Here is a 25,233-nt window from a genome sequence, read left to right on the forward strand (position 1 = left end):
CTACTCTCTCCCTTTCTCTTTCTGCATCTCTCTACCTCTATGTATTTGTCCATCTCTCTCTATGAGAATGGTGATGTGCTCCAGTTATCACATTGACATATCGATGCTTAGTCCACTGGAAATGAACCGTATGGATTTTATGTGTATGTTTGTGTCACAGTGCATTAACCTTGTCTCTCCATGCCCTCTATTGACACCCCAGGGAGCATATAGTGTGAAGTGCAAACACACCTCTTCAAATGACCTTAACCGCTGTTGTTTTCTTCCAGGGCTTATGCTTCTTCTGTTGCCTTTTGCTTTCTCACGATCTCTCACTTGGGTTTTTATTGAGGTTTAATTTCTATATTGTCAACGCATCTTTCCCACAGCAGTCACACAGCAATCACATAGGCCAAAACACCACCACTTTTTGGAACCAAAAAGGGTTCTCCTATGGGGACAGCTGAAGAACCCTTTTGAATTCCTTTTTTCTAAGAGTGTAGCTTAAAAAATAAAAATGAAATCCTTATCTCGGAAATACAACTTTATCTTAATAGCCAACAAGGACAAATAACTGTTTTGATATCTGCTGTGTGCATGCAGTGTGTCCAACGCCAGCCTCTCCCATTTGCTGTATTGACATGTTTTATGATAGTGAGACTGAGACATAAAGTACAGTATTGATCCTGGGTCACAGCAGCAGGTCCCGATGGGCTTTAATGGCTGCAGCACAGGCAGACAGCACTCCCATTGGAGAGACACAAGCCTTTATCTCCCCTTTACTACCCTGAGCAAACAGCCTGGTCTTTATCTCCGGGGGGCCCGGGGGCCCTTGCATGTCAGGGGAATCAAAGTGGAGGGACAGCGGCGGAAGCACCATCCACACGCCTCGCTTTCAATCGATGGTGGGCAAACACGTCCACTTCCTCTGCGGAAAGAAGTAACGCAAATGTTCATGTCAGGGATGAGATAACGGGTTTTCATCATCACACACTAATGGACACACAGCTACCAGCCACAATGGCTTCTGCTGTCCCTGTCTCAAATCTGGACTACAGTACCCTCCTTTACAGTTTGCATGAACATTAAAATGTCCTAGTTGTGATGCACCGTGTTGTGCATTAACTATGTGGTCTCTATGTGTTTAACCATCATCACAACTAGGACGTTTTAATGTTCATTTGGAGTGATTGACAGGCCGGCTATCTCCAAGCAATTACAGTCATTATAATGAAGTGTTGGGAGTCACACATGCCATTAGCCAGAGTAGAACCATTAATGTGGCCATCTATAGCGGGCTGTTGCAGTCATATCTGACCTTTGCTAATCACTTCATTATAGCTTTGACTGAGAGCAACCAGTACACAAAACAGGTTGCAACCTAAACAACACTGACCCTCCAATTCCTACTGAATTCCTTACTGAATTCCTTACTGAATTCCTTACTGAATTCCTTACTGAATTCCTTACATTCAAAGGAATATAGTGCAGCTGGTAAAAATTCCACTTTTCTGTGTGTCATCAACAGAGCCGACAGAATCCTAATGTGGTACTGTGCGATACTTAAAGGGGGGAGGATAGCGGGTGGATGGAACAGCACTCAGTGTGATTTGATGAACAGTAGCTAAGAGGGCGTTAGACAGATTGAGGCTTGACTTTATGGCCTGGGGACAGACACTGTCTGGGACATCTCGTGGGACAGATTGACTGGCTGCTGTGGTGCTTACCGCTGGATGCACCTGGAACTGTGCTGCTAATAGAGTTCACCTTAACTGACTGCTACTACCTCTCTCTCTCTCTCTCTCTCTCTCTCTCTCTCTCTCTCTCTCTCTCTCTCTCTCGCTCTCTCTCGACCCTCTCTTTTTATCCTTTCTCCCTCTCTCTATCCTCTCTCTCTTTATCCTTTCTCTCTCTCTCGCTCTATCCTCTCTCTCTTTATCCTTACTCTTTCTCTTTATCCTTTCTCTCTCTCTCTCTACCCTCTTTCTCTTTTTATCTGTTCTCTCTCTCTTTATCCTTTCTCTTTCTCTCTCTTTATCCTTTCTCTCTTCTCTTCTCTCTTTCTCTCTCTTTCCCTCTCTCTCTCTCGCTCTCTACTCTCTCCTCTCTCTCTCCCGCTATCCTTTCTCTCTCTATCTTCTCTCTCTCTCTATCCTTTCTCTCTTCTCTCTCTCTTCTCGCTCTCTCACTCTCTCTCTTCAAAGTGCTTTGCTAACTGCTTTCTTTCAACCCCCCTCTCTTTTCTATCTCTCTCTGTGTCTCTGTATGCGTGCGTGTGTGTGTGTTGTGGGTATGCGTGTGTGTATGTGCGCGTGCTCATTATGCCTGTCTGCAGAACGGGCAGCGGGGCTGTGTTGTCGCTTGGTAGTGCCCTGCCACAAAGGGATGCCCCGCCTCACCGACCTGTCCGTCAAAACCAAAGACGTATGGGAGATCCCGCGGGAGTCACTGCAGCTCATCAAGCGTCTGGGGAATGGGCAGTTTGGGGAGGTCTGGATGGGTACGGGCAGACTCGCCTCCGTAAACATCTGGCCACAGGCTACATGAAAGGAGGCCACACTGACTGAGAAAGCAGAGACATCAGACAGAGAACAGATTCAGTCTCCTCACAACCTCTCTCTCTTAGAGAAAAGGGGGACGTCAAAAACATCTTTACTGTTAAATGAGATCATCATTAGTTGGTCTCTCCTAAGGGACACTTTTAGTCCGTGATCCATGTGAAACACAAACAATGAATTCAACAAACTGTCAATGTCTACAAACTCGGCTCTCTCAATTCAATATGGCCGCCTTCCATCTGCCTGTTTGCATGTTCCTCTCCCTGGTAGTTAACCCTGTGTGCCTTGCCTTCCATGTTCCCTCCCCTGTAGAGAGTGCGGATGGTTTGTGCTTTAATTTAACCGGTGTGTGTGTGAACTACACCCCTGACACTGTGGGCCTGACTCACGATTCCTGGGAAATCGCCAGAGACTCACTTGAGTTCGAAGTAAAGCTGGGGGCGGGATGTTTTGCTGAGGTGTGGTGTGGTAAGAACAAAATAGTTCCATCATTTTCTTTTAATTTCTAATGAGGGGTGTCCGGGAGGAAAATGTGATAACTTATATTTATTTATTTTCTAAATATTGAATCACCTGAGGACATTTTCAGTCTATAAATCACAAAATGAAACTTTTGTGCAGGTGGTTCAGTTTTGTAATGTAATGGTTAATGAAAATGTAAGTTATCGGTCCTTTTCCAGGATACCCTACATTTTTGCAAATATTATTTTATCATACTTCATTTCAGGGCTTAAAGGCTTAAATCAGTAGTCCAAAAGTAACTTTTTAAACGTACAATCCTACTATTATTTTAATGTATCTTGTGTAGAACTGGCTAAATGAACTACTTTTGTGTCCAGAGTTTTAGATCAGGGGTGTGTCCTGTTGTAATGTTTGGACATGCTGTTTATGGGTTTGGGGTTTTGGTTGGGGCTAGCCCCACACCCTGCTGCTAGTGACACCCAGTTCCCTGGGATCCCATTACCTCAGAACCCAGCGGGTGACCTCAGCACAGTCACTGCACAGTACCAGGCCCCAAAAAGACTGACGAGGCCCAGCAGTCATAGCTGTGTCACTTATCAACACCGCTCTCCTGAATTTATTCAAATTCTTCAATTAAAATCCCCAAACTCACCGCAGTAGAAAAGCATGTGGAGCCCAAATGTCACACACTGATTCGAGGTCTGTCTTGCCTTTAGGTCACATTTAATATTTTGCCATTATTTAATGTGACAGGTCGCTTCCCAAATGGCATCCTATTCCTTATATAGTGCCCTACTTTTGGGCCCTGGTCAAAAGTAGTACAGGAATAGGATGCTATTTGGGACGCAGCCGCAGAACAAGCTAAATTACCTTGTATGAAGAAGACCTTGATTTCAATAGTTCAATGTTTCACAGTGTGCTTACTGACACAAAGGCCTGAAGCTGTAGGTACAGTATTGTAGAGAACAGTGGCATGCTCACACTGCTACAGTACAGTAACTTGCACCAGAGAGGGCCTTACTTACAGGGCTGTTGCTTTTGTTAATTATCCTACAATGGATTATCCTTTCCCGTGTTGGTATATTGTGGGGTTTAAAACCTTGACAGATCTCTCTCATGGCTTTTGAAAGGCATTTGAAATGAAGGGTCACTATAAATGTCATACATATTGATTTGTCCCTCAGGACAACCTTTGTGCGTGTGAATTAAAGGCAAGCAGACATCAATGTCCATTTCTGGGTTGTGTGCTGTGTTGTATTTCAAAGCAAGACTTGTCTGTTTATTCAGTTTTTAGATATGTACATACTATATTGTACACAATATTACTTATTGAATTCACAACAAAATGGTCTCAAGTCTTGCTTTGTGACATGATGTACTGTATACATCAATGAACAGTTTTCCAGATCCAGATTGAGCCTAGTCCTGGACTAACAAGCATGCTCAATGGAGAATCTCCACTGAAATAACTTAGTCCAAGACTAGGATTAAACTGTGTCTAGGAAACCAGCCCCAAAAGTTGTGAGATGTGATGGCTGTACTTATACTTTGTTATTGGTGGGTAACAGGAACGTGGAACGGCACCACTAAGGTGGCGGTGAAGACGCTGAAGCCGGGCACCATGTCTCCTGAGTCCTTCCTGGAAGAAGCCCAGATCATGAAGAAGCTCCGGCATGACAAGCTGGTGCAGCTCTACGCTGTGGTGTCTGAGGAACCCATCTATATCGTCACTGAGTACATGGGCAAAGGTATTGTCAATCACACACCCATGAATGGACGCATGCACACATAGAGACAGACACACACACACACACACACACAGTTAATGTTGTAACACACAGAAAACACACACACAATACAATACCTTTGTCCACGTACTCTGCGACGATGCTATGGAGAAAACGGACCCCAGAACTCAATATTTCTTTAAAGAATAATCCAACACTGACACTGTGGTGAGCCAGCACCTTCAGTGACACGCTGTAGGCCTAGCTAGATAGACTATGTGACCATCTGCCTTGTTACAAGCCCTGTGTGTTTTTTCAGGGCAACAATAATTGAAGCCTATAGTTAACTATGGCACAGTCGGCCAACAAGCTGACATTTACGAGCACCACAAGAAAGAGCTTCAGATCCGTCAATTAAGTATAGAACAAATTTGATGAAAACTTTGATGTGATCATTGTTTCTTTGGCATGCTGGGAAGGAATCCCACATGTTGGTCAGACTGTTAACTGACGTTCAGAAGACTTGTTTCAATAAAGATCTTCTATTTCAAATGCATGTTCTGACAACAGATATCTCCTGTTGTGTAGGAAGCCTCCTGGATTTCCTGAAGGATGGGGAGGGACGAGGACTGAAGCTACCCAATCTGGTTGACATGGCAGCCCAGGTAAGCCCTGATAAAGATGTCACTCACTCAGCTCTGTGTTTATATAACTGAACTCTGTGTGACTTCACAAACAAGACGACTCAGCAGCACTGACACTTCAGGACGGGGCTGTGTCACCGTGTGTTGTATTCTCTCTGGAACTACGTTTAACTCAGTGATTTAACTGTGCTCACTGTCTGTCTGTCTGTCTGTCTGTCTGTCTGTCTGTCTGTCTGTCTGTCTGTCTGTCTGTCTGTCTGTCTGTCTGTCTGTCTGTCTGTCTCTGTCTGTCTCTGTCTGTCTGTCTGTCTGTCTGTCTGTCTGTCTGTCTGTCTGTCTGTCTGTCTGTGTGGGTGTGTGTGTGTGTGTGTGTGTGCGTGTTCCAGGTGGCAGCAGGCATGGCGTACATCGAGAGGATGAACTACATTCACAGAGACCTGCGCTCGGCTAACATCCTGGTCGGGGACAACCTGGTGTGTAAGATCGCCGACTTCGGATTGGCCAGGCTGATTGAGGACAATGAGTACACAGCACGGCAAGGTGAGGTCACACACACACACACACACACACACACACACACACACACACACACACACACACACACACACACTAATGATTGCCTTAGTTCATGAAGAGAGTTCTTCCAACACAATACTGTGTGCATCATCACACCCTGACAGGATGTCAATGGCTCACTGTCTGTCTATACCACTGTACTACAGACTAGATCAGAGACACTGAGAGACACTCCCATCTCTGGAGAGACAGAATACCGGTAGCCATATGTAGCTAAGTTACATCCTGCCATCCACTCATCCCCCTCTGTTCTCTACCAGGTGCTAAGTTCCCTATTAAGTGGACGGCCCCGGAGGCTGCTCTGTTTGGGAAGTTCACCATCAAGTCAGACGTGTGGTCGTTCGGCATCCTGCTCACTGAGCTGGTCACCAAGGGACGGGTACCCTACCCAGGTGAGGAGGATCAAGAGACAGATGACCAGAGAGTCAATGATTTCGTCTCGAATGGTACCACAGGGCTCTGGTCACTATGTAGGGTAGAGGGTGCCGTTTTTGGACGCAACCCATGTGATATAATGTCCACATCCTGACAGAGCTCAAGACGATGTGTGTTGTGTTTGTTTTGATTAAGTTACTATTATGGATAAGCCTCACTTGTATTAAGAATAGGTAGAGGACTATGGTGCAATTATAAATCACAACAGCAGCTTATATACCAAGTTGCAGGCAGCTCCTGCTGTTTACACTAAAGAAAAGAAGAGGTCTAACCACGGCTGAGTAATTTTGTTTTCCTGCCAGAATCAGAGATTTCTAACCGTTAATCCAGGGTCTGCCTCTGGGCCGCTGCTAGCCCATGTGAGAGGACTGGTCAGGGGCAGGAAGTTGACTGAGATCAGCGCGAGGGAGGGAGGGGGGGGAACACGTTTGTCTAGATGGGCCACTTCACTGAGCTGGTGTGCAAAAGGGAGGGAGAGAGGGAGGGAGGGAGGGAGGCAGGGAGGGAGGGAGGGAGGGGAGGGCTTGCACGCTATGGAGGCCAAGCTGGAGCTAAGGGGATAATAGCATCACCCTAACAGATGTCTTAGCAGCTTTTGAGGCCCTTTCTCCGGACTCTTCTTGTTGATAAAGAGGCTACATCTCTTAGCTAGTCAAAAACAGATAGTAAGCCATTCAAACATCCCCAGGTTGTAAAACGTGTAACCCCTGTGTTACATAAATGCTTTTCCAGGTCCAGATGTTGCCTTAAGATCAGCATCTCTGAGGTTTAAAGCTCAATGTCTCTGTCATTAAGGTCATTGATTAGAGGTCAAAGCTGATGTCTTTCATTGAACTGTCTTATCGGTTACTTTAAAAACCTCTGCTGTAGTTATTGAACTTATGTCTATCTCTTTTCCTGTGTGTGTCTGTGTGTGTGTCTGTGTTTGTCCGGCGCGTGTGTGTGTAGGGATGAACAACCGGGAGGTGCTGGAGCAGGTGGAGCGAGGCTACAGGATGCCCTGTCCCCAGGACTGCCCCATCTCTCTCCACGAGCTCATGGTGCAGTGCTGGAAGAAGGACGCCGAGGAGAGGCCCACCTTCGAATACCTGCAGGCCTTCTTGGAGGACTACTTCACGGCCACGGAGCCACAGTACCAGCCAGGGGACAACCTCTAAACGCTGGGCTCTGGGCTGGGAACAGGACTGGACTGAACCGTAGCTCTCTGGAGCCCCACCAGGGACCAGGGACCTGTACATCTTCCTCAACTTAACAGAGCATCTTGTCTCAACTCTCCTCACTCTCCATTGCTGACCCTGAAACTCAGCGGACTGGATACCAGAGGTTTTGTGTGTGAGGGAGAGTGGGGTTTGATCTAGCTGGGGCTGGGTTAAATAGGTTGGGCGTGGATGGGTTATGAAGGAGGGAGGGAGGGAGGGAGGGAGGGAGGGAGGGAGGGAGGGAGGGAGGGAGGGAGGGAGGGAGATTTGGGTGTGGTTGGGTTTGTGATGATGCAATGAAATGCCTGTATTCAATGTAAATACGAACAGCTTGTTTGCTTAACTTTTGGGCTTTATTTTGTTGGTTTGTTTGTTTGACATATTTTCTCCAGCACAATAATGATGATGACGATGATAATAAAGAAATTATGACCATTTCAAAAGTGCACCACGAGACCAATATCTCAAGATATCTGGTCTCTTCCAATCCAGATTCTCTTCCAATCCAGATTCTCTTCCAATCCAGATTCTACAGGACATTCCTTTCTTTGCAAAGCCATCTGTTTTACCGACTTCAGGCTAGCATGACAAAGTAGTCCCATTTTTTTAGCAATGCTTCTTATGAAGTAAGTTTGATATGATTCATCAATGTGAGATAGCTTTGTCCTCCTCATAATAACAGATGTTGGGCTAATGCTGTAACAAAGTTATTTTACAAATAATGTATGTTACATTTTGTAATTACAGCCAAACGTGTAAGAATTATACTTTTGAACATATCTCTTCTCGCTTACCAGATTTTAAGAAAAGTAAATAACGGGGAAAAAATCTGTCTTTCCAGGTATTATTTAGTGTGTACTGGAAGGGCATACCGTTTATTTAAGAAGAGAAAGATGTATGTCTACATTTAATGGTCTTATTTGAACTTGTATACAGAGTTCCATTTTAACAGCCATTCCAAGGCATCCATCTCATGGACCTTGTTTCCTCCATGATGTGTAGCCATGTACTGGGAAGTCTTTGTGGGCAACGTCTCTTCCTCCCTCTGTGAACAGTGACATGTCCCCATTCACCTGCACCTCAATACTCATGTCCCACCCTAGGCCTGTCTGTACGCAGTACAGCACCACCAGTAGGATCCTTTCTCAGCTCATCTCTGGACCACTTCCTTTGGATTACTTTACCTTTTTATGTTTAAACTGACATGGATATTTTAAGTCTTGTGTCTTCTGTTTCAGAGTAGGTTTTATTTAATCTTAATTGCTAGATCTTTGAGGAATGGGTTGTACTGTATCTTCAAGGGGAATGTTGAAAGACACTGGTGAAGCATCCAGCTGTAAAGCTTGACCTTGTTTAGGCTCAGTGTAGTATTTGTTCTTATCTTAAGACGGTTAAAGTGATAATCTGTTTAAGATTGAACCCCATCGTTGTTTTACAGTTTTACAGCTTAATGGTTTTAAAAGTGTCAGTAACCTTCCTAGTTTATTTCTTCCATTTTCAATTTTTTTACATTTCTGTTTTGTTAATTCTGTGACTTGGCATTTGAAATTCAAAAAGAACAATAAACATTTTACACTCTTTCCAAGACACTTATTTTATTTTTATGGAATTGCTGCTTCCATACGTTGTGTCTGTCGTGTGTGTCTGGACATTGTAATCCACTAGGCTTGTCCATCTCTGCCTTCATGACCACCAGGCGTTGCTACAGGGTGAAAAAGAAGAGTTTTGAAGAAGTCTCTCTCTAGCCCTGTTTATACCGTTAACATGCATCCTTCAGGACAAAGGACGCATGTTAGAACCAGGTATAAACAGGGCTGCTCTCCATCTCTCTCACTCGCTCTCTTTTGTCTCACTGACAGACTGGACCTTTGACAGCTGTGGTTCTTCAGCCCCATAACTGTATGATAAGGAGAGGGCCAGCAGCCAGCAGGTCTCTCCAGCCCCATAGCTGTATGATGAGCGGGCCAGCGGCCAGCTGGTCACCTGAGGAGGTGCTAAATGACTGGTCCATGAACTCAGGGCAGGCCTGCAGCGGGTTGAGGCACCAGTGCCAGGTAGATACAGGGGAACACTATGGCCAGACACGCATACACACATAGTCTGCAGCTCAGGCAATCAGTAGTGACACACCTCATCATGTAGCTCATCAACTACATTGGTAAAGGTTGCTTAGGGACAGCTCAGCTATGACAGGCTCACACATCAGAGTCAAATACACAGCTTTCTAGCTCAGTGTTTAGTCATATAATCACTACCAGCAGCAGCATCAGTACTGTTGTTTGTTCTCCGTTATTTGATTTCTGAATCAATGTTTATGGGACGAGTCGTGATGGCTGATAAGCTGCAGGACACGTGTCTGTTATCAGGCGAGAGTCACTGCACAATCTCTGTAATAGAAAAAGCATTATGTTAGCAGGCAAGTGTGGAACGTTATTCACTTTTGTTTCTGTCCGGGTTCTACAGTAATCTTGAACAAGACCAGTCTGATAGTGAGTGTTATTTTTCTGTTCAGACCACAAGAGGGAGTCTTTTCCGTGTGTGAGTGTGTCACTGGCGGGGGTGTACTGAGCTCAGAGACAGAAGAGTGTGTCACTGGCGGGGGTGTACTGAGCTCAGAGACAGAAGAGTGTGTCACTGGCGGGGGTGTACTGAGCTCAGAGACAGAAGAGGAAGCGAGGCACCTCACTCAGCTGTCTATCCCCCAAAAGTTGTGTGGGGGGGGGTTCAATTAAAGTCAATGAACTAAGTAGATCAGACCCAACTGCTATTGCTTTGGTGACTATGGGAGACATTCAGACACACCTAGTTAAGTAGGCTGGAACAGGCTATTCTTTTCAATGGTAAACAGCCTGAGTGAAATATCTTCATTTATTCACCAACAGCTGCCACGATTGGTAACTTCATTGATGAATCATGGTGACTTGTAATACATCTGCTTGGATACATCACAATAACAATATCTCAATCAATACTTCATTTGTTATAAGGACATTATAGGGATCTGATTCAAGCGCAAATGATACCATTTTGGTTATCATGGCCTGGATCTCACAGATCAATATAAACCCTATCGAGGTCTGTCCTACGCTGTGCAGCTCTGTCTGTCCACCTGTGCTTCTGGTGACGTGACACCTGTAGATGAGGCCTCCTTCCTGTATGTAGATTTGCCCGGAGAGAGAGGGAGAGAGATAGAGAAGCTTTATATGACCTGCAGCTGGTTCACTTGGTCCTCATCATCACCTAATACTACTGGACTGGACTGGACTGGACTGCCAACACTGTGGATCTCTACTCTACCAGCAGGCCTGCCCCTCCGTGTAAATAACCTGTACTAACACTTTATTGTTAAGTATGCGCTTACATTGATGGGATTATTGTAGACAAGTGCATGTTTTGGGGGGGTTGTAAATGTGTTTTTATTTTATTGATAAAATATTGGAATCTAAACTCTCAGTAGTGTTATATTTATCATACAGTTTTCCGTTTGTTTTATTCATTTTGAAAGGGATGGGAATGGTACAGCAAGTAGATTCTAGCACTTAATCATGTTCTGCTAAAAAGAAAATGTATATTTCCAATGATTTGACGTTGCTATATGGCCATCCGGGTATAAAATGGAAAGTGATGTTAGTGCTATATTGACACAGGTGGAATTGCCTTTTATGTTTCCCAGTTCCAAGAAAACCACAGATATATGATAACAGCACAAATTCACCCTCATCTGCATGTCTCCTGGTCAACGTCGATACATTACCACAGAGTCATTTAGGCACTTATAGAAACCCTTCAAGGTCATAGGTACACAAGGGTCGTCATGTTGTACTCTCTTATTCTGTAGAGACTTGACAGATGAGATATTTGCATGTTTCAGGCAGTAAAATACCCTTTGCTGTTGTTGACATAGCTATCGTGTTAGTCATCACCAGTTTCACAATGTTTCACGGTATATATGACACTGAATCAAATGCTGTCCGTACGTTAATCCTTGCCTTGAGATGTATGGAAGCTTTTCAAATGTGATCATGAAGTCTGACGAATCTGTTTTGAGTGCTTCCTTTTCTCATTGAAATTTACCCTTAACGTCTCGTCAACAAATAACCAACCCCAATCATAATATATCCATAAAGGCCTAGTAATATGTAACCCTTCTCGGTCCTTCTCCACATATTGTTTAGTACACTGTGCTCATCTCCGTGTCAATAATGTTCTCCCATCCAGCTAACCGTAATGGGTTTATTGCAGGCATTGCCATATCTGCTATTGCCTGGTGCTGAGGAGGAGGACGGAAACATGGAGGGGGACAGTGGCTTCATCACTGTTCAGAAGGTCTACTACCCTTTGCTGTGCATTCTGGGGATCCCAGGTGTGTGAATCTTCTATCTTGCTTGTGCTGTTTCCTAAATGTATTTGTGTCTGTGTGATGTTCAGAACTAGTTTTCATTAATTATTGTGAGAGCAATTGAAAAGGAAATGTCACAACTCAAAACGGATGCCATTCTATTTCTTCTTCCTCAGCCAATCTCTTCACGTTCTACGTGATCTGCTTCCGGAAGTGTGGAATGTCTAACACGGCCATCATCTACCTGAGCTGCTTGGCCATCGTGGACACCTTCTACCTGGTGTGGGTCATCCTGCTGGACCTGACGCTCACCTTCTGGCAGCTGCAGCCCTTCTGGCACTCCCACCCGGCCTGCGGCATCATGGGCTTCCTGCAGTACGGCTCCCTGTACAGCTCCTCCTGGATTGTGGTGGTGTTTACCATCGAACGCTACCTGGTCCTCAGCAGCACGTCCGCCAAGCAGCACTTCTCCCGGGCCAAGGTTACTAGGCTGACCTGTGTGTCTATCATCCTGGTCTCACACCTGGCCTCCGTGCCCATGGGCTGGATCAACGTGGTGACGCCGAAGAATTTCACCATGGAGGGGAAGAATGTGACTCTGCCCTGGTGTCACTACAGGGGCCATATCTATTCTACTGTCCTGGTGTGGGTCACTACGTTCCTCTCTGGTGGCATCCCCATCATCCTGGTCATCATCTTCAACTCGCTGATCGGCCACCACCTGACCCGTGTCAGAAAGATGTTTACCAAGGAGGAGCGGCGGGTCATGCGGGGGGGGAGCACCAAGGGCATGGTGCGGAGGACCATCTTCCTGCTGGGCACAGTGTCTGTGACCTTCGTGGTGCTCAGCCTGCCACGCTTCGTCACCTACTGCATCCTGCGCACCAAGTACAACCACGACTGGTTCGACCGGAACGACTACCGCATTCCCATCAACTTGATTAGTGACCTGGCCAACATGCTGCAGAACCTCAACTCCATCACCAACTTCCTGCTCTACTGCATGGTGAGCCGGCGCTTCCGCCAGGAGCTGCTCCACACACTCACCTGCAAGTCCAAGGCCCGAGAGCTGGGCTCCTTCCTCACCCAGACCACAATGAAGGTGTTCTCTCTGGTGGACCATAAAACACCGCCGACCAGAGACCCCATCACTGTAGTCCTCACCAACCTCAAACAGACCCAGTAGAGAGGAGGAGAATGATGGAGGGGGGGGACAATGATGTGTATAAACCCTGGATGACTGACAGGAGGTGCTGTATTGAAGCCACTGCACAGCCATCTTGGAACTTCTCCATTGTAAAAAAGAGTTTGGAAGCTATAGAAATGCAATGTCTACATTCGTTTTTGACACTTTTATCATATTACCGACACCTTAATGCAAACTTTTAAATTATGTTATGTGAGCTAAACATAAAAATATATTTCTTTAAATTCCTTTAAGTAGTTGTTTTTAGAGAGTACTAATGTTACGGTCCCTACTACAACAACAAAAAATACTTAAATACATGTAATTTTGTCCTTGAACCATTGAATTGAAATACTGTAGAATTCCATTCATTCCTATGGATGACTGCTCCTACTGGGGAGTGACAATATGGCCGATGGCCGACCAGTGACTTTCAATGGCCAATACATAGTATTAGCAGTCCAGGGTTTATATACCTCATTAGGAAAGCAGGGGGGAACGGAGGACGTGGTGACTGGACTACTTTTGAATATGAACAACTTTTAGAATTGCTTGTTTTCTTTACTGGATACTCGTTTCTATAATTGTTGGTTTGAATGTTTGTATTTTATTGTATGTTTGTAGGATCGTTCTGTGTTGTTATAAACTATGTTTGAATAGTGTTTGTTAGCCTACATGGACTTTTTTCTAAACAAAGAAAACTCAACTTGTAAAACAACATTTGAATTTATACTAACGTGGAAATTGTTACACAGGGACACTCGAAGTCAATATTAAGTGAATCATTGTTTATTGTCAGCGCGCTGGAGAGGTTCCAACCAACTCAATGCACCATAGTACACATGTCAATCAGGAGCTCTGCCATAGGCAGACCCAGCAGTTGTCTTTCATACGGCTATACACAGACAAGTTATATTTGCATGATTTAGCATAATTAATTAATTACCATATTGTTTCATTCATGTGACAGACCAATACTGGTTCATAACGTGACAGACCAATACCTCACGAGGCTTCTTCTCTCTAAGCTAGACCTTGAAACTGAGATATATTTTGTTTGTTCTCAAAACAAGGTCTGGGCGTACTGCCAACTTGCAGCTACTGATAGTGAGGATTTGTACAGTCAGCCACTTGCATGAACACAGAAATTAGTTATAAGAAAAGCGCAAACATAAAAATGTTCATTACAATACCATTACAATTTTATATCCATTCGTGTGGAGGTTAAAAGCGTGTTCACTTTAATGAGCGGTATACTTTCCATTAACCAAGTGCCTTCATATCTGTGGGTATGTTTTCACTATCTCATTCCACAAGTACCGTCATTTATCAGTTCAAACTACAAGGTTCATCATGACTGGTCGCAGAATTCCTGCTCTGTTTGGAGAACAACCTGATTGGCAGACGTGAACTGCATTATTTCCATAAATTGTGCAAAGGAACTTCTCTGCTTTGCATGAGCTGATCTCTTCTTCAAACATAAATAGTGGGAATGTTTGCTGTTCGCCTCATAGCAGATTTGCATGTAGAGGGAGCCAGCGAATACACAGCTCTGGCACAGATAGGTGTGTAAAGTTGAGTGGGGCTGGGCTCAGGTTTAACTGTTAAACGTGACTGTAAATGGCACGCTTTACTGTAAGTTTTAACTTATTTTCATTGTTTGAAGTCAGGAGAATTTAGTAGATGACTTGTTTTTTTATTACTCATTCACAGACATCATGCAGGAAGGTTTACAGTAGTTGCTTGAAAGAATGACAAAGTTCACTTTCTAGGAGCATTGATTTGACTGGTTATAATCATATGTATTACAGTGACTCTTTATCGCCAAAGGACTGCTTTGAGTTCTGTATAGTGAAGTGGTAAGTGCTTTACATCGATCTAGAATGATAGCTATAGATCACTGCTATCTGTTTCACTCTAAAACATTTTGTTTCACTTGTGAATACAAGGCTCTGAAAAGTGTTGCCAGGAGTGTCATGTCATGCTGCTATCCACATAGTTCATATTCTATTCCTGATATACCATGTTAATTCCTGTAATACCGCGTTTGTTTCAGTTTCACAAGAAGTCTATCCCTCCTGAGAGAAGAATGGACTCTATCGCGGTATGGAACTACACTAAAGGAAACACTACTACACTACAGGAAACACTACTACACTTAACAGACAGAAAAGTTAACCTTACACTTCACTAAACTCACTCCTAGTTATAACAAATAGTTCCGTCCTTTACTTCTTCTAAAAGGCTTAAGCTGAATAACAACCTCTCTTTTTATTTTTGTCAGATTCCTGTTGTCATAGAAGCATTCCTTTGGAGACAGATGAGTCTATGACATTATCAGCCCTGGACCTACTGTGACCTGTGGGCCAAAGGAAGAGGGCTGGTTCGCCCCTGAGGTGACTGTCAATGACGTAGGCCAGGTGGACGACCCCAAGGACCCCTGGAGAAGCCCAGTGGAGGACCCTCAGGGTCAGCCTCCACCCCCGCCCAGAGCCCCTTCCCTGCCTGGGCCACATCAGCAAGCTATGTCCCCCCACACCCCTGATTGCCTGATGAAAGACCCCCACCCTGACAACCTCAGGTTACACCCCTAGAGAGAAAAGGCTCAGTGGACTGAGGGTGAGGACTTCTCTTTATCTGGGCTTCTCCAGCGGGAAGTGGAGGGCTTCGCTGGTCCTCCTAGCTGGCCACGACATTGGGACTGTTCCCTTAAAGAAGCAGAACACGTAGAAGCCACTCTTCCTCTCACATCTGACTTAAACAACATCCACTCTGTCCCTCCAAGTCACCAAGCACACATGCCTCCTCAGTATAAGTAACATGATGTACTGTATATGACTACAGTATTCATAGAATGAAACAGAACAGATATACAGTCGTGGCCAAAAGTTTTGAGAATGACACAAATATTAATTTCCATATACTCCAGAATGTTATGAAGAGTGATCAGATGAATTGCAATTAATTGCAAAGTCCCTCTTTGCCATGCAAATGAACTGAATCCCCCCAAAAACATTTCCACTGCATTTCAGTCCTGCCACAAAAGGACCAGCTGACATCATGTCAGTGATTCTCTCGTTAACACAGGTGTGAGTGTTGACGAGGACAAGGCTGGAGATCACTCTGTCATGCTGATTGAGTTCGAATAACAGACTGTAAGCTTCAAAAGGAGGGTGGTGCTTGGAATCATTGTTCTTCCTATGTCAACCATGGTTCCCTGCAAGGAAACACGTGCCATCATCTTTGCTTTGCACAAAAAGGGCTTCACAGTAAGATTACACCTAAATCAACCATTTATCGGATCATCAAGAACTTCAAGGAGAGCGGTTCAATTGTTGTGAAGAAGGCTTCAGGGTGCCCAAGAAAGTCCAGCAAGCACCAGGACCATCTCCTAAAGTTGACTCAGCTGCGGAATCGGGGCACCAGCAGTACAGAGCTTGCTCAGGAATGGCAGCAGGCAGGTGTGAGTGCATCTGCACGCACAGTGAGGCGAAGACTTTTGGAGGATGGCCTGGTGTCAAGAAGGGCAGCAAAGAAGCCACTTCTCTCCAGGAAAAACATCAGGGACAGACTGATATTCTGAAAAAGGTACAGGGATTGGACTGCTGAGGACTGAGGTAAAGTCATTGTCTCTGATGAATCCCCTTTCCGATTGTTTGGGGCATCCGGAAAAAAAGCTTGTCCGGATAAGACAAGGTGAGTGCTACCATCAGTCCTGTGTCATGCCAACAGTAAAGCATCCTGAGACCATTAATGTGTGGGGTTGCTTCTCAGCCAAGGGAGTGGGCTCACTCACAATTTTGCCTAAGAACACAGCCATGAATAAAGAATGGTACCAACATATCCTCTGAGAGCAACTTCTCCCAGCCATCCAGAAACAGTTTGGTGACGAACAATGCCTTTTCCAGCATGATTGACCTTAACCCGTTCGGCAATTTCATTGGTCTAATGAAAGCTTCATACCGCCAAAAAACTGAGCACGTCACAGAATGTGTTTTTTTGGAGAAAAAAAATTGAAAGTGGGAAAAATCCATATATTAGCCGCGTCATTGTTTAAGCCGCGAGGTTCAAAGCGTGGGAAAAAAGTTGCGGCTTATAGTCCGGAATTTACGGTAGTGGAGAAAGATAAGAATTGGGCTGCCTGTGTAAACGCAGCTGAAGTAATGACTTTGATTTGGAGCCCATCCAAGACAGGATGTTAAACCTTGTGTAGTCTTAACATTCTGTATACTCCCCTTGTCCTAAGGTTAAAAAATGACCCGCCTTCACTAAACCCCTAAAATAAAGCAGCTTAATTGAATTTTAAATCCCAAATCTATTTTGCATGAAGAAACAACCTGTCATTCATCACAAACTTTGTGAATATCTGGGTTTTCCTTCTTCACAATCCAGAAAGACTGCATTTAATCAGTGGGCACCATTCGTTTTTATTACAACACACCTGTCATACTTGTTTTCTTTACTAAAGTAGAGGTTCATTATTATTATTATTATTGCTAAAGGTACTGCATAGGTGTAAACATACATTTTCAGCAAGAGATAGCACTTGTATAGCCTAAGAAAGTAGCAGAAATGTGCAGAGAGTAGTTTTGATTGATATTGATTCCCTTCATTTTATTGAAGGGAATCAATAACAGTCTTGATCTTTTTTGGCAATTCTTGTTCTTATATACTGTACAAAGAGGAATTCAACTACAAAATACTAGTCTTCTCCCATTTTTTTTACCATTGCCCCCACCCACAAGGTGCAAAAACAACAACAATAAATAAGAATAATAGAAGATAATAGATACAAAACAAAAATGTGACGAACATAAATCAATCAACTCTAATTAGCATATGTAGGACAGTATGCAGGTGTGTGTGCATGGACTTTGCAGATGTATTTTTGACATGTGCATCACATTGTATTTGTTTTACAGTCCTTCTTTGGGGGGCAGAATTGGCATCTCCTCCTCTTGCCTGCTCCAGCTGCAGCCTCAGGTGGATCAGGACAAGATTCAGCCCCCTGAACAGCTTTCACAAGCGCTGCATAGGCTGCTGTGCGGTGAGGCACTCCCTTCTTTGAATGTGTGGGGTTACAAGTGCCTTTCCCAGCTGCTCTCTCCTCTTGTTCCGCTTATTAGGCATACAGATAGGGTTGATCTTGTTCCATATCACAAAGGCATTGTACGAGGACACATCAATCATGTTATGGAAGATGACCAGGGGCCAGCGGGCAGTCATCCTCCTGCAGCTGTAAGTTCCAACCACCTTATCCAGGTTGTCCACGCCTCCTTTGTTGTGGTTGTAGACCAGGATGATGGCCGGCTTCTTTCCTCACGATTACTGATCTCAGCCATTTTGTGCAGTGTGCTCAGGAGGACCACATTCTTGTTCCTCTTTGGGAGGTAAGAAACTAGAGTGGTGGTGGGGGTGAAGGCAAACTTTGATGAGAAGGCCTCTCTCCCCCTTGTTGTGAGGAGTGCAGGAGGGAGCTCAGGCTTGTTCTTTCTGTGCCAACCATGGTGATCTTCCTCTTCAGTAGCTGCTGACAGAGTTCAATCAGCAGCACACATAATCTCAATTTCTCAATGTGTGTGTGTGTGTGTGTGTGTGTGTGTGTGTGTGTGTGCGTGCGTGCGTGCGTGCGTGCGTGCGTGCGTGCGTGCGTGCGTGCGTGCGTGAGTGTGTGTAAGTTATTTTATAACTGCCAATCTTTGTACCCTGGTGGTGTACAGCTTTCATGGAAATATGAACAAAGGCGATGTTTCACTTTTTTTAATGTTGGGGTCACTCTAGGAAAAGTCATGAAATTTCAAGTTGCTGTTAAACATAGTGGCGGGTCATTTTTGTGGCGGGTCATTTTTGTCTTCTCACATCAATCGACAGGCCCAGATCCAGTGCACAGCAGGTGTCAGAGACGGTACACATGTCAGCAGCCCATAAATCAAATGTGTCTCCTCTATAATCACCATTATTGTAAGGGTTGCAGAACTGGTGGCAGTGAAGTCAGAAGCAGGAGAGCAGGGATTGGTAATAGCCGGAGCAGTTTTAATTCCAAAACCCACGGCAATACAAAAAGAAACCTACATGGGTACAAAACCCGACGCGCACCAGTAGCATAGCGTACAAGCACTTACAAACAAACAATTCCACACAAGGATATGGGGGAACAGAGGGTTAAATACACAACAATTAATGATGGAAATGGAAACCAGGTGTGTAAGAAAACAAGACAAAACAAATGGAAAATGAAAAGTGGATTGACGATGGCTAGAAGACCGACCGCCGAACCCTGCCTGAACAAGGAGGGGAAACGACTTCGGTGGAAGTCGTGACAATTATAACCATCTTCACCCTACGGAACCTCAGCAGGACCCTCACCAGTGCCCACTGTCCTGGTACACTAAACTTTCCTACACTGTATTATTAGCCTATATATTAGCGTTGTTATAGTCAACTAGCAAATGTTTCTTAACTTTTTGGGGTTTTGTGGGGCTCCAAACCCTGCTGCTGGGCATTAGAATATAAATTCAACTCTTCTACACTTTTTCCCTCTCTAGGACTCCCATGGCTCAAACAGACTATATGGACAAGAAGCTCTAAAAGCCTCCAGTCTAAATCTTCCTCAGTGTGTCGCCCCTCCCAGACAGGTGATGAGGGAGGTCAGTGTGGTGCCCTCCTACCCAGCGACCCCTGGGCAATCAGGTGGGAGAGGAACAGCTACACAGGAACTGAGGAAGACCATCAGTCTATCTAAGGAGTGCAGTAATTACGTATCAATGTCCATCCCTCAGAAAAACCAAGATCATTCATTTTTAGACATTAAAGATGATTGTTCATTAAACAGTGGACTTTTGGTGAATCAGAAGTGATTGTGTCACCCTATGATTTGGCTTTTAAGAATTCAATATTAGGACTTAAAACATCCACAAAAATGTATTGTAAATATTTGTCTGAGCACAATTAGCATCCATGTGGTACAATGCTTTGTTTGATCGCAGGAAATGTGTTCATTACATATTCTGTGGACACAGCCAGTGAGATCTTTACCTTTGTGAAGTTTCTGACAGATCAGGGCTTTAAACCAGATGTACGTTTTCCATTTTATTTTATTCACCAACTCTTTGAAATACTACTATTCAAACATACTTCCTGTCTCTGGCAGATTGACATCTTTGATAGCACGGTTAGAATGGACATCAACAAGTGAATGGACAGCTATTTAAAGGATGTAAGTCTAAGCTGTCAGCATTTTTAGGACATCAATTGGACCTATCCAATTACGAAACTATACATAAAACAACTGAACTGACTAGTAGGTGCCGTGTTGCAGAAGTCAGTGCTGATCATCGTGGTCATCAGTCCCAAGTACAAGCCAGACGTGGAAAGAGATGGAGAGGATGAGCATGGTCTCCACACAAAGTGCAGGTAGACACTTACATGTACCTGTACGAGTATATCAGATACATGTGTGTAGCTACAGAATCTTTTAGATTATGGATTCTCAAGACTAGGACTGTAGAAGGAAACTGCTGTTTCATTTGTAAACATACATAAAGCTTGCATACAGTAATGTTCATATACTGCTCAAATATTGTGCTTATAGTTTCCTCCCTGTGGTTAGTCGGGGTCAATAAACCCTCAGTGTCCACCTCCCTGGTTACACACAGAATAGGCCGATGAAGTAACAGCTCCTGGGCTGAAAAACAAAGCTGTTCATCTCAGTAAACCTGTAATCACAACTGCCTGCCGTGCTCATTCACCCAGGTTCAACCTGTCACTGTCAAAACAGCGACTTGTCAGTGAAGAGCACTTTTTGCCAGTCCTGTCTGGTCCGGCGCCGGTGGGTTTGTGACCATAGGCGACGTTGTTGCTGTTGATGTCTGGTGAGGACCTGCCTTACAACAGGCCCACAAGCCCTCAGTCCAGCCTCTCTCAGCCTATTGCAGACAGTCTGAGCAATGATGGAGGGATTGTGCGTTCCTGGTGTAACTTGGGCAGTTGTTGTTGCCATCCTGCACCTGTCCCACAGGTGTGATGTTTGGATGTGCCGATCCTATGCAGATGTTGTTACACGTGGTCTGCCACTGCGAGGACGATCAACTGTCCGTCCTGTCTCCCTGTAACCTCCTTGCAGCATGCCTAAGGCACACTCACGCAGATGAGCAGGGACCCTGGGCATCTTTCTTTTGTTTGTCAGAGTCAGTAGAAAGGCCTCTTTAGTGTCCTACGTTTTTATAACTGTGACCTTAGTTGCTTACCGTCTGTAAGCTGTTAGTGTCTTAACGACCGTTCCACAGGTGCATGTTCATTAATTGTTTATGGTTCATTGGACAAGCATTGGAAACAGTGTTTAAACCCTTTACAATGTTATTTGGATTTTTCGAATTATCTTTGAAAGACAGGGTCCTGAAAAAGGGACGTTTCTTTTTTTGCTGAGTTTAGTAACCAAAAAAAGTGTTAAACAAATCAAAATACTGTATATTTTATATATTTCTTCAAATAGACACCCTTTGCCTCGTAGACAGCTTTGCACACTCTTGGCATTCTCTCTAACCAGCTTCATGAGGTAGTCACTTGGAATGCGTTTCATTTAACAGGTGTGCCTTCTTAAAAGTTAATTTGTGGAATTTATTTCCTTCTTAATGCGTTTGAGCCAATCATTTGTGTTGTGATAAGGTAGGGGGATATACAGAATATAGCCCTATTTGGTAAAAGACCAAGTCCATATTATGGCAAGAACAGCTCAAATAAGCAAAGAGAAACAACAGTTCATCATTACTTTAAGACATGAAGGTCAGTCAATACGAAACATTTCAAGAACTTTGACAGTTTCTTCAAGTGCAGACACAAACACCATCAAGAGCGATGATGAAGTCGGCTCTCATGAGGACCACCACAAGAATGGAAGACCCAGAGTTACCTCTGTTGCAGAGGATAAGTTCATTAGAGTTACCAGCCTCAGAAATTGCAGCCCAAATAAATGCTTCATGGAGTTCAAGTAACAGACATCTCAACATCAACTGTTCAGAAGAGACTGTGTGAATCAGGCCTTCATGGTCGATTTTCTGCAAAGAAACCATTACTGAAGGACACCAATAAGAAGAAGAGACTTGTTTGGGCCAAGAAACACGAGCAATGGACATTAGACCGGTGGAAAGTTGTCCTTTGGTCTGGAGTCGAAATTGGAGATTTTTGGTTCCAATCACCGTGTCTTTGTGAGACGCGGTGTGGGTGAACGGATGAACTCCGCATGTGTATTTCCCACCGTAAAGCATGGAGGAGAAAGTGTTATGGTGTGGGGGTGCTTTGCTGGTGACACTGTCTGTGATTTATTTAGAATTCAAGGCACACTTAACCAGCATGGTTACCACAGCATTCAGCAGCGATAATCCATCACATCTGGTTGAAAAGCATTCCAGGTGAAGCTGGTTGAGAGAATGCCAAGCGTGTGCAAAGCTGTCATCAAGGCAAAGGGTGGCTATTTGAAGAATCTCAAATATAAAATATATATATTTAACACTTTTTTTGGTTACTACATGATTCCATATGTGTTATTTCATAGTTTTGATGTCTTCACTATTATTCTACAATATAGAAAATAGTAAAAATAAAGAAAAACCCTTGAATGAGTAGGTGTTCTAAAACTTCTGACCAGTAGTGTATACCCTAGTCATCTATACAGTGTGTATAGTTTCTGTATAGTATACATTTTATATGCCATGAAGACATCGTAACAGCGTTAGGTGTTTTTCTTTGATCGTCACCTTTTCTCATTTCAGATCCTGAATGAGTTCATCCAACAGCGCTGCCTTCATTTTCCTCTACCAAGGTGAGTGGATAACCAGATTTCCCATTCACTGGGTTAGGCTATACTGTTGTTATATTCTCCAGAGTGTAATGTCCATCCATCACTGTCTTCCAGAGACATGTTAATACTGTTGTTATCTTCTCCAGAGTGTAATGTCCATCCATCACTGTCTTCCAGAGACATGTTAATACTGTTGTTATATTCTCCAGAGAGATATGTCCCTGCCTGGCTTCAGAGCACCAGGATATACCACTGGCCCCAGGATACCCAAGACCTACTTCTGCGTCTGCTATTAGAGGAACTCTACATTGGCCCCCCTCTGGGGAAAGAGCTGACCCTCTCCGTACAACACCTCTGACATCTCTGACAACTGCCGAAGACACATTGTGTTGTGGTGCTTCATAGATTTCAATGTTTATATGGAAATTTAGTAAAGGCTTTTTGTTTTACTAAACTGAAATGGTGTGGAAGTAGTGGTGTATCTCAGCAGTACTCTCAAATAGCCAGAAGGTGGCAGTATTTACTTTCTAATGTTTCAAGTCCTAGACATTTGCTTGCTAAGGTGGTAATGGGTTACTCCTGGCATTGTGTGGCAACTGTGGTCCTAATAATACGTGATCTGAAGATGTATTCTATTAATAAATTAAAGTAATAATAGCCTGTTGACTGTGAGGTTGTTGAATTGCCATGCTAAACATTTTTACATTGTAGCCTATACTACAAAGTTACTACGGTATTACCCAGTACAGCATCAAGGTCTCACATTTTTGTGGGTAATACCAGATAAGTAGAACATGGTGTACAGGTGGTTATAGTGGCCCCCTATTCATTGTTGATTTAAGATCCACAGAGGGGCCACAGGAAGAGCCGTCACTGAAACATCAATCTTCTCCAACATATGGAGGGGCTGGGGTTCACACATGTTCTTCTCTTTACACTTCAATGTATTGTGTCAGTGGTGGTTTCATCATCCTTTGATTACCCAAACAAAACTATGTTCTGTCGATAATGACAATCATACTCCACTGTAAATAACAAAGAATTAAAATGGTAGGTACTGTATTTCTATGTATTATTGGAGACATACAGTGCCCTCCGTAATTATTGGGACAGTGAAGCATTTAGTCTTGTTTTGGCTCTGTACTCCAGCACTTTGGATTTAAAATGATACAATGACTACGAGGTTAAAGTGCAGACTGTCAGCTTTTATTTGAGGGTATTTTCATCCATATCATTTGAGACGTTTAGAAATTACACCACTTTGTACGTGGTCCTCCAATGTAGGGGTCCAAAAGGATAGGGGACAAATTCACTTATGTGTACTAAAGTAGTCTAAAGTTTAGTATTTTGTCCCATACTCCTAGCACACATTGATTAATTACATCAAGCTTGTGACTCTACAAACTTGTTGGTTGCATTTGCTGTTTGTTTTGGTTGTGTTTCAGATTATTTTGTGCCCAATAGAAATGAATGGTAAATAATGTATTGTGTCATTTTGGAGTCACTTTTATTGTAAATAAGAATAGAATATGTTTCTAAACACTTCTACATTAATGTGGATGGTACCATGATTACGGATAGTCCTGAGAAAGCTACAGACAAACAAAGATCATACATCATACCCCTCTCCCCAAAATAAATGCTAACCTCCCATTATTGTAATGGTGAGAGGTTAGTATGTATGATATTTGTTTACGGTATTTGTGCGTCTGTAACTATCCGTAATAATGGTAGCATCCACATTATTGTAGTGTTTAGAAACATATTATATTCTTATTTACAATAAAAGTGGCTCCAAAATGACACAATACATTATTTGCCATTCATTTCTATTGGGCAAAACATTATCTGTACAAAAAGTGCTGTAATTTCTAAACGGTTCACTATGGATGAAAATACCCTCAAATTAAAGCTGACGGTCTGCACTTTAACCTCAGTCATTGTATCATTTAAAGTCCAAAGTGCTGGAGTGCAGAGCCAAAACAACAAAACATTTGTCACTGTCCCAATAATTGCAGAGGGCACTGTATTACAATTTCTGCTATTCTCAAAAGAAAGCCAGCCATACATTCTATCAGCCTAATGCATTTGTTAACCATGAGAGCTGAATATAAACTCAGGCTTTTCCTGCACCAATAGCACTTGCACCACACTAGACCAAGCCTTTTCTGACCAACCCAAAGCAACCAAAGGGGTTGGGGAAGGGGGAGATGGGATTGTCTCCTGCAGGTGGTTTGGTGTGTGAAACTGAGCCTGTCAGTGACCACATTTACATTTTACATTACATTTACATTTTAGTAATTTAGGAGATGCTCTTATCCAGAGCAACTTA

General features: G+C 43.7%; 2 protein-coding genes and 2 long non-coding RNA genes across 5 annotated transcripts; all 4 read left to right on the forward strand.

Annotated features, from left to right (window-relative positions):
* The first annotated feature begins 2,107 nt into the window (after positions 1 to 2,107).
* Positions 2,108 to 7,637, forward strand: LOC115190053 (tyrosine-protein kinase Fyn). 2 transcript variants are annotated; one of them, XM_029748543.1, is made up of 6 exons: positions 2,108 to 2,479; positions 4,568 to 4,747; positions 5,315 to 5,391; positions 5,757 to 5,910; positions 6,207 to 6,338; positions 7,330 to 7,637. In XM_029748543.1, exons 1-6 carry the CDS (start codon positions 2,245 to 2,247, stop codon positions 7,536 to 7,538), a joined length of 987 nt encoding a protein of 328 aa, XP_029604403.1. In that variant the 5' UTR covers positions 2,108 to 2,244; the 3' UTR covers positions 7,539 to 7,637. The 2 variants fall into 2 exon arrangements, with proteins under 2 accessions (XP_029604403.1, XP_029604402.1); XM_029748542.1 differs by lacking the exon at positions 2,108 to 2,479 and adding an exon at positions 2,486 to 3,005.
* Positions 7,638 to 11,870: 4,233 nt separating this feature from the next.
* Positions 11,871 to 13,105, forward strand: LOC115190056 (probable G-protein coupled receptor 139). Its single transcript, XM_029748545.1, has 2 exons — positions 11,871 to 11,943; positions 12,096 to 13,105. The coding sequence occupies exons 1-2, from the start codon at positions 11,871 to 11,873 to the stop codon at positions 13,103 to 13,105; spliced, it is 1,083 nt and encodes a 360-aa protein (XP_029604405.1).
* A 1,531-nt stretch (positions 13,106 to 14,636) lies between these two features.
* LOC115190055 (uncharacterized) lies at positions 14,637 to 15,233 on the forward strand. Its single transcript, XR_003877098.1, has 3 exons — positions 14,637 to 14,740; positions 14,917 to 14,964; positions 15,162 to 15,233. It is a non-coding gene; the product is annotated as an uncharacterized LOC115190055 (long non-coding RNA).
* Positions 15,234 to 19,566: 4,333 nt separating this feature from the next.
* LOC115190054 (uncharacterized) lies at positions 19,567 to 23,567 on the forward strand. The gene is made up of 4 exons (XR_003877097.1): positions 19,567 to 20,321; positions 20,424 to 20,518; positions 22,873 to 22,922; positions 23,111 to 23,567. It is a non-coding gene; the product is annotated as an uncharacterized LOC115190054 (long non-coding RNA).
* Positions 23,568 to 25,233: the final 1,666 nt, after the last annotated feature.

The sequence above is a fragment of the Salmo trutta genome, unplaced genomic scaffold (genome assembly GCF_901001165.1).
Source record: "Salmo trutta unplaced genomic scaffold, fSalTru1.1, whole genome shotgun sequence".
In the NCBI taxonomy this organism is placed as follows: Eukaryota; Metazoa; Chordata; class Actinopteri; order Salmoniformes; family Salmonidae; genus Salmo; species Salmo trutta.